Raw genomic sequence first — 9,787 nt, 5'->3', positions numbered from 1 at the left:
ATTTTAGCAAATGGCTGCAATATAACAAAGAGTGAAAAATTTAAGGGGGTCTGAATACTTTCCGTACCCACTGTATTTGCACTATTTTAATACTGCTGCAAACTTTTTATAATTTTATATTGCCATTTTAAATGATTTGTTGTATTAATCTTTACTATCAATTTGGAAGTTTCAAAATAAATCTTATTGTACTTGTACAATGACAAAGATATTCTATTCCAATGGCTCATGCTCTCTCTGTATCTAACAAGCCATTGTTCAGTAATAAATTCAATATAATAATTAAAATAAATAATGGACTTTGTCAAAGATGAGAGTTTTAGTGAGGAAATGTTGGTTTGGAGAATTTTTTTTTTTTTTTACCATTGCTGCCCGGATCTTTTCCAGATGTTGAAACTCCTCCCCAGTTTCTCCAATTCTTCTGAGTGTGTTCACTGTATAAATTAATATGGATTCATATTTGTCAAAGCTGTGTTTGATCTGTTGTTTGCTCTTTCGACTCTTCTTGTGCTGTTTTAAAATCGATCGAGTTTGTAAACACGAACAAATAATCAAATTTAAATTAAAATTAAAATTTGCAAATAATCCTCTGAACACATTTTTTTTTTTAATCCTCTGAACACATGCGTGCTGAACCGTGGGCTAGTCACGGGTCACTATCAACTACGATCTGCTCCCTTCACTAAAATGTCACCGTTCCTAAACATGATAACAAATAATATAGATAAATAATGAACACGTCAAAACGAAAACACAGATACTTACAAGACCAAGTAGGAAGAGGAAATGTTGGTTTTGGGAATTTTTTTTTTTTTTTACCATTGCTGCCCGGATCTTTTCCAGATGTTGAAACTCCTCCCCAGTTTCTCCAATTCTTCTGAGTGTGTTCACTGTATAAATTAATATGGATTCATATTTGTCAAAGCTGTGTTTGATCTGTTGTTTGCTCTTTCGACTCTTCTTGTGCTGTTTTAAAATCGATCGAGTTTGTAAACACGAACAAATAATCAAATTTAAATTAAAATTAAAATTTGCAAATAATCCTCTGAACACATGCGTGCTGAACCGTGGGCTAGTCACGGGTCACTATCAACTACGATCTGCTCCCTTCACTAAAATGTCACCGTTCCTAAACATGATAACAAATAATATAGATAAATAATGAACACGTCAAAACGAAAACACAGATACTTACAAGACCAAGTAGGAATGTCCTTCATCGTTTGTTGTGTGTCCGCTGCTCTCCCACAGGTAAACTCTCTCGTGTCAAACTAATTCAAAACACACACTGATCTCTAACTCTCATGTCTCGCGGTGCCAGTAGTCATGTCTCAGTAGGGCTACAATGGCCATCTAGCGGTTGGGAATTGTAATTGCATTTTTATTTATAAAATGAAAGACAGCCGAATATCAATAATATCATATAATGTGTATGAATGTAACATAACAGCTTGTGGGATGCATGAAATCATATGATCAAATGCAAGTAAACTTTTGAAACATTTAAATTAGCATTACTTTTGGCATAATAAATAATGCTATATTTAATAATGCTGTAAAATAATTCAATAAAATATAAAATAATGCTAATGTAAATGTTTCAAAAGTTTACTTGCATTTGATAAGTTACATGTAAACAATTGTAAGGCTATTTTGGCTATGCTCATCGCTGGTCTGGTTACTGGTATAGGGCTGTAGCCAAGCCGTTCAAATTAGACCACAGATTGCCTCGATTTCGCCAGGTGGGCTAAAAGCAGACTACACGTAGCCCGTCTAATTTAGAGCTAAATCGTGGCTACATATAGACCATATCATGAAATTACACATATATATTTGTAGATATTATTGACACTGCGAACATGATGGGATATCAACCATCTCATGCGCTGTCTGGCCAAACACTGCAGTGAATCAGGTTAGACTATAAGCGGGCTACAGACAAACGACAAACACTACATATGATAAATGTTGAGTTTCTTGTAGCGATGTCTAATAATGAAAATAATATCAATGGCCTAGAAAATATTTCTGCTGAACATCTTAAATATGGAAGTAAGAGGATATCCCCTTTATCAGCTGTCTGTTTTACTGGCCTTTTGATTCATGGTGTGTTACCAGATTCAATGTTGTCTGTTCTGTTAGTGCCAGTTATTAAGAACAAAGCTGGAATGGTAGGTAACTTAGATAACTATAGACCTATAGCTTTAGCTAGTATCCTGTCTAAAGTGTTGGAAAAAAACCTTGCTGGATAGGTTAAATGTGTTTATTAATTCTACAGACTTGTATATGTTGTCCTATTGTCTTGTTTTTTTTTTTTGGACCTTGAGTCTGTAATAAAGATTGAATTGAACTACAGTGAATCAGGTTAGACTATAAGCGGGCTACAGATAGCCGCTCGGACTACGAGCTAAATCATGGCTACGCTCAGGCTAAGTATTGAACATGTCAAAGAAATGAAACCAAGCACCCTGTAAACGCTGTTACTTTGCTCACATGATGGAATATCATACATCTCACAAGTTATTTAGCCAAAAAACGACATGAAACCAAATTCAAGGTTATTTGGGCTAGAAGTGGTTCACACATAGCCGGACTATATCGGGTCTATACTTAACCGAGACGGTGAAATGACGGCTATTGCTTGCTGGGAATGCTCTTGGCATCAATAAGTTTGCACCCCCCCTCCCCCGGTCGAACTAAAGCAGAAAGCACACACCTACATTTTTTAATGTTCATAAGCATAACACCTTGTGTGCAGGAGACAGGTCAAACCTCATTCCTTTTAGTCCTGTAACAGTCAGAATTCTCACATTTGGGTTTTGGTAACGGCAACAAGCTGCCCTGTTCTTACAATTTAGGCATTCTATTGTTTTGCATCTTGTGGTGTATTTAGTGTACGTGAGCGATTATTACAGATTTGAACGTTTTTATACTACACATGTATCCTATATGGATGAGAAATAAAATCAGAACTCAAAACACAGTTCCTTTGATTTCATCAATAATCACAACAAATGGGAGAGTACACGACAGAATTGTATGTTTTATTATTAAAGGATCACAGTGTCACTGCACATATCGCAGACTTTCATTTGCAGCAGTGTGTGTCGCACGACTTCTCCTTGTCCTTGCACGCGCTCTCGCAGCCCTTCTTCTCCTTACTGCATTCAGATGGACAGCTGCCGCAACCTACCGGGTCGAAACGAGGGAAATGATTTAATTCTGCGGAGTTCTGGGCGGAGTGATGTTTAATAACCCGAGGGGTTAGTTATTCGACTCACTTTTCTTGCTATGGGCGCATTTGCAGTTGGTGCATTTGCAGTTTTGCCCGCAGTTACAAGCTCCAGCTACAACACAGACAGATGGTCTTACATTTCCCGAAGATGCGTGCGCGAGTCACCATATTCTCTTTAATTTAATAAATTACTGCATATATTTGGTTTATGTACTTACTTTTAGAACAGTCACACGGGTCCATTTTGGCACCTTAATTCCAACGAACGTATGATGCTTTCGTGGACAAATCTGTCTGTGGTACAAATCAATGTAATCGCTCGTTCGTGCGTCACAATCACGTGGGGACGTCATACGTGTGAGCGCAGCGCGCTGATGGATGAACTTGGGATCTCACTCAGTTTTATGAGTGCATCAGACAAATATAATAGGAAAGTCTGGCATTATTCTTATCTTTCACACTGATCTTATTTTATGTATTTATGTAACCAAGTGGATGCTGCACACTGGTGGTGGTTGAGGAGAGACCCCCCCACATGATTGTAAAGCGCTTTGGGTGTACAACAATACACAATAAAGCGCTATATAAATGCATCATTCATTCATTCATGTAACCGCAATCATATACGCAGCCCGGTTCTTGATAACTGCAGGTTAAACTAGACTAACCATGCAAAAGGAGAGACAAATCGGTACACAGCCAGTAGTTGGTGCTAAAGTGTTTTCTTTTTTAATGTAAACATTTCATTGGTCGGTCAGAAGACTAAACCCAGCTGTTACAGTGCAGTATTACCCCAAGGGAGGAAAGAGGACATTCAGTGCACCAAACAAAAAAACCCATCCACAGCAGAGAAAGAGGAAAAGAAATCTGGGTTAAGTTACAGGTCATGGTTGAATAAAGAGTGTGCATGCATCACACACACGCACACGCATCTGTCCACACTCTCACACATCATTATGTCTTCAGTTAAAGAGAGTGAGTTAAAAAGAAGCAATAGCTCATTAGTTCAGTAATTCAGTTATATATGAATCTGAGTGACTGTCTTAATATTTACGCTGTTCTCCATCTAAAGTCTGTAAGCTAGTTCGTTTGTATTCATTGCCCGACACTGATAGGGTGCACAAAGTGTGGGGCGATACAAAATATGTAAATACATGCGCTTATAGTTATATAAATACATAAACTACAGAATAATTTATACAGAAATAAACAACTGATAAGATTTGGAACTATTTGTGCTCATGTTGAGTGAGAATGTTGTCAACATCACACTTTGTAAGAGGCTTCATTCGCTGAAAGGCATTTTATGTCACAGCCTGAAGCCAGTGAGCAGTCCCAAAAAGGGGCGATGCCAGGTCTCCAACAACTTTGGCTTAAAGAGCTGCCCCTGGACAACATTCAGTTTCTGAAATGACATTCGGCTCTTCTAAATGATTCACCATATATCTTGCTCACAGTCACTCAATATTTTTAGATTTTAAGCCTGCAAGAGTCAGTGATCCTTCCGGGTTTTTGAGATCATTTTAGTTTAGGATCATGCCAGCACTTGGAGAACCTTTGTGTTTTATCACCTGACAAACACTCTCACTCGTTGTGACACACTCACACACATGCACTCATGCTTAAAGCATCTATGCCCGGCCAAACGCTCATCTTTACACTATACATGCACACCCATACGTTATTTACTCCAGCAAAATGTACTGACAAACTACAAAGGAAAATAAAGGATAAATATTCTGAACAAATGACAAAAACTGACAGAGTGAAATGAAATAAGGGAGTGCCTTGGCCAAAGTCACAGGGGTGTCAGTTCAGTCACTTGTTACCATTTGGAAGGACAACAAGCGGAGTCGGAGCTCAGTAGAGGCCACAACCACGCAGGTTATTGGCGATGATGATGTCAGTGACAGCATCAAAGACCACTTGGATGTTTCCTGTGTCTGTAGCGCAGGTTAGATGACAGTAGATCTCTTTGTTAGGGGAGCGACTCTTACTTTCAAACTGACCCTGTATATATGCAGCCGCCGCTTCGAATGTATTTGGGCCTACAGGAAAGATGAAGAGATGGTTTTTTTTTAAAGCCTTTTTTATATCTGTCAATTTCCTATATACATGTGTGCATAGCTATTGTACCTGTGTATTCTGGGAAGCAGATATTCAGTGGAGATTTCACAATCTTTTCTCCAAAAAGGTCCTTCTTATTAAGGAAGAGGATGATGGACGTGTCAACAAAGAACTTATTGTTACATATAGAGTCAAAGAGCATCAGAGACTCATGCATACGGTTCTGCAGAGAAGAGAGAGAAAATATTGAATCAAACACATTTGCATTTTTTCAAACTGCATAATTACCATGAGCATTTAAACTGTTTATATTTTTATCTCAATTTATATGTACTTTTTGGTGATTCAGATCAACTTCCGGTTGACCGCCAAAGGATTGTTTTAGAGAACAAATAGCAAATGCAAAGATAGAAATAAACAAGAGTGCTTTTTGAACTAATTTACCACAAAATGTCGTAATGTGAGTGTACAAGCATGTCTAAATGATCAGGTGTAAGTATAGGTGAAGTAGTTCACCGTGGTTTCGTCTTCATGGAGCATTTGGTCATATCCACTCATTGCCACACAGAAGATAATGGCTGTCACATCCTCAAAGCAGTGAATCCATTTTTTCCTCTCTGATCTCTGTCCCCCCACATCAAACAGCCTAGGGACGAAACAGCACACACTTTCAGGACACATGCAAAGCCATGTACATGCATGTGTGCACATACACAAGAAACACAATGCACGTTAAGAAACAAAATAGGTCGACCAAAGATATACACACTGATAAAGTGAATTAATAAAGTGAATGATTTTCCAAATCCATATGTCAATTTCTTAAAACGTATACAGATTATACAGATCTTTTTTTTATTTCTGCTATTTAACATCTGATTGCCTTTTCATTCAACAAATATTCCCAATCATTTTTTTTTTTCTAAATTTATTAAAAACAAATTAAATCAAGTCAGATTTGTATTGTGCTTTTTACAATAAACACAGTTTCAAAGCAGCTTCATACTAATATGTCTTCAAATTTACACTGAGCAACTTTAGGGCTGGGTGATTTGACGATATGTGTTGATAATTTGAATGATGAACCTGGTTCAGATTCAGCTCTATATATTTGCTTATATTATGCAGACATACAGAGTTTGATAAGGTATAATAACATGCTTTTAGGAGGCCTGGAAAAATCTTCATTTTTGAATTCCCAATAAACGCTGCATTTAACTCACGAAACATAACTATTCACTAGATACCTAAAGTTAAGGTTCTTGAAGGAAAAATGGGTCTCAACGATGCCAGTGGTTTTGACTCGGGTTCGAAGAATATCCTGTTCAGTGGGGAGGTAATCTGGAGATCCAATGCGCTGCAAACAGTCTAGGTAACTGAAACACAGAACACCCGTGTGCATTTTTAAATATGTATTATGATACATAGGGTGTGTAGCATTACACCTGACAGTGACATGCTCGTTGCATCGTCTCATGTTTGTATAACAGTGGGACTTACTATTGGGCAGAGTCGTTGAGCTGATACTCTCGTGAGCGGCTAAAGCAAGCTTGAGTTCCAGCATCCGCCCACAGATGCATCATGGCAGCCAGCAGTTCTGTTGAATATGGCTCTGTGTCTTCCATACGACTGACCACATCAAATACCATCTTAGCATCTGCCTATAAACACACGCCAAATGTTACAAGCATTCTGTTAAATGCATGTAAGTGCAGAATGACACCCACTAAATGTGCATTGCATTTGCAACCACAATGATATTCTCTAATTAATGCACTAGGTGTCACTGTAGCTCAGTGCATCCTCTGGGAAGAGGGATTTGGGTAATGCAAGGTGAGTTCAATCACCAGGAAAATCTAACGCAAACATTAAAGAACACTGCAAATCAAAACAAGCATATACTGTAGGTAACAGTAGGCAAACCGTCCTGTTGTTTTCTTCTCCTTGTATTGTTGAATTAATCCAATTATATTACTAAATATTAAGACATTTGAACAAAAGTAATACATATAATGATACATAAAACATAATACATTCAGATTAAATGTTTCAGGGGGAAAAAAACAATAAAAATTTACTTTATTTGAATATTTAAGAAAATCACCCTTGCCACTTGCACTTCATTATCTCAAAGTCAGTTCACAAGAGCATGTGCATGTGATATACATACAGTTCTGTCCTTGTCTGCGTACTCTATACCAAGAGTTTCCATTGCTCGCAAGATGGTGGCCAGACTCTGAATGGTGTTGCTATAGACCACAGTTTTAAACTGCTTTACGTCATCTCCAGAGAACCCATCTTCATGGATAATCCTGACGCATACACACAACAGAGAATAGCCATTATAGAAACACGAGCAACCATTCAAACACAACAGAACTGAAATTATGTGTGTACATATATGCATATGGCTGGAATATGTGGTGGCAGAAGTAGTTTGATTAGAGATTATGCAACAATCAGTCTGGTGCTTCTACAGGTTACATAGCCCAAGTTGTTGGTCGCCTTAATATTTTAAACCACAAGTTAAACTGTAACTATACAATAACTATAACAGTAATAAAAAAAAGTTAAAGTGTAACTAGTAAGAGTGTATTTAAAACCTTAAAATAAATCCTAAATCTGAGATATAGATGTGGGTGCTTTGAATGACAAAAACTGCAGTGATGCTGGTGCAGTAAAATGAGTTTGATCTGTAAAATTATATTTAATAACACAACACTGCTGGTCAAAACTGCCATAAGAGTTTAAAATAGTTGTATGTGCATCCATAGGTTTGAAATTTTAAGGTTAGGTGGCATAGTCCTGGTAAATCCGTTTACTGGACGATAACACTAAACGAGACTGCAGGGATCAGGCACTAAAAGCCACCCATTAAGATTAATACAGAGAAAGATTCTAATGCCTCACACACACACACACACACACACACACACACACTCTCTTTCAAGCACACACTGTCAGAGGACAAAATGAACAGAAGGCCTTAACGCATAACAAGGCACAACACACAAATGCCTGATCCAGATTAAATGCACATGACAAAAACGTGAAACATGAAGGAACTCTGAAGCCCAAGACAGCAGAGAGGTACACTGCACACATGCTACTAACACACACACACACACACACACACTCAGCGCTCTTGTCTCGCGCTTGTTTCAGCACTACCACACACTGAACAGCGCGACACAAACACTTCCCAACCTTTAACCGTTTAGAAACACGGCTGAACCGAAATGAAAAGGCACACAATCACGGAGTATGTTAAAACCCCGCACTTACTTCATCTGTTTGACGATGGTGCTCTTCCCCGACTCCCCTCCGCCTGCGGAGACACAGGCTGTGTCAGTGCTGTCACACACACACACACACACACACACACACACAAAGCATCCTAATTCCTGGGACGACTTACCCAGCAGCAGTAATTTGACATCTTTGGCTGCGCTCATTCCGTCTTCCTTCAGGTTTTTCTCGATCGCTTTGCTCCGGTCCAGAGCCGCGCGCTCCTCTGCACTTAACGTGCATCCCATTGCAAGACCGAGAGTCGGGACGCGCGACAGCTGTATCCCAAATATCCGTCTCTGTCCCACACTCTCTCCTCTCTCGCTTGCTCAGTCTGCCGATTGTTGCTAAAGCATCCAAGCCGAATTGAGGTCAGGTAAAGGCTCGCACTCCGGCCTCTTGATTGGGAGGAGGTCGCTGCTCCTGCTCGCACTCCGGGTCGCGGGTGTCTATTGGGCGGCGGCACGAGCTCATCTCATCCTGTAGTTCCCTCCTAAAGCGCGAGGGGCAAACCCCTCTCATCGCGCTGACGTCACACGAGGAGCAGGGCTCGCGGGCTTCTGTTTTGTGGCAGCCGAAATACACAGTTGTGCTCAAAATTATTCATACCCTTGGTAAATATGATCAAAGAAGGCTGTGAAAATTCATCTGTATCATCAATCCTTTAGATATTTTATTTAAAAAATGTACTAAAATCTAACCTTTCATTGGATAATAAGAATTTAAAATGGGAGAGAAATGTTGAAATAAATGTTTTTCTCTAATACACATTGGTCACAATTAATCATACCCTTTTATCCAATACTTTTTGCAACCTCCTTTTGCCAAGAGAACAGCTCCGAGTCTTCACCTATAATGCCTGAAGAGTTTGGCGATCAGAGAGCATTCCTTCATCCAGAATCTCTCCAGAGCCTTCAGATCTCCAGCTGCATGTTGATGCTTCTCCTCTTCAGTTCAGCACACTCATTTTCTATAGGGTTCTGCTCAGGGAACTGGGTTGGAGTTTTGTTCTCAGTGACCCATTTTTGTTTTGATTTTGCTGTTTCTTTGTGGATCATTGTCCTGTTGGAAGATCCAACCGTGGCCCATTATAAGATTTCTAGCATGGACAGTCAGTTTTACATTTTTTATCTATTGGTATTTTATAGAATCCATTATGCCATCTATCTGAACAAGATATCCAGGATCTCCGGCAGA

At 39.0% G+C, this 9,787-nt stretch overlaps 2 protein-coding genes across 2 annotated transcripts; both read right to left on the bottom strand.

Annotated features, from left to right (window-relative positions):
- Positions 1-3,020: 3,020 nt before the first annotated feature.
- LOC107586041 (metallothionein-like) lies at positions 3,021-3,588 on the bottom strand. The gene is made up of 3 exons (XM_016273259.1): positions 3,454-3,588; positions 3,282-3,347; positions 3,021-3,189 (listed from the first exon to the last, which is right to left on the bottom strand). The coding sequence occupies exons 1-3, from the start codon at positions 3,476-3,478 to the stop codon at positions 3,089-3,091; spliced, it is 192 nt and encodes a 63-aa protein (XP_016128745.1). The 5' UTR covers positions 3,479-3,588; the 3' UTR covers positions 3,021-3,088.
- Positions 3,589-3,948: 360 nt separating this feature from the next.
- Positions 3,949-9,037, bottom strand: LOC107585963 (guanine nucleotide-binding protein G(o) subunit alpha-like). The gene is made up of 8 exons (XM_016273156.1): positions 8,721-9,037; positions 8,588-8,630; positions 7,473-7,614; positions 6,803-6,963; positions 6,550-6,678; positions 5,819-5,948; positions 5,372-5,525; positions 3,949-5,283 (listed from the first exon to the last, which is right to left on the bottom strand). The coding sequence occupies exons 1-8, from the start codon at positions 8,836-8,838 to the stop codon at positions 5,096-5,098; spliced, it is 1,065 nt and encodes a 354-aa protein (XP_016128642.1). The 5' UTR covers positions 8,839-9,037; the 3' UTR covers positions 3,949-5,095.
- Positions 9,038-9,787: the final 750 nt, after the last annotated feature.

The sequence above is a fragment of the Sinocyclocheilus grahami genome, unplaced genomic scaffold, assembly GCF_001515645.1.
Source record: "Sinocyclocheilus grahami isolate Dianchi unplaced genomic scaffold, SAMN03320097.WGS_v1.1 scaffold76.1, whole genome shotgun sequence".
NCBI lineage: Eukaryota > Metazoa > Chordata > Actinopteri > Cypriniformes > Cyprinidae > Sinocyclocheilus > Sinocyclocheilus grahami.
Note: the sequence above shows the minus strand (reverse complement) of the source record. Positions and strands in the feature narration are given on the sequence as shown.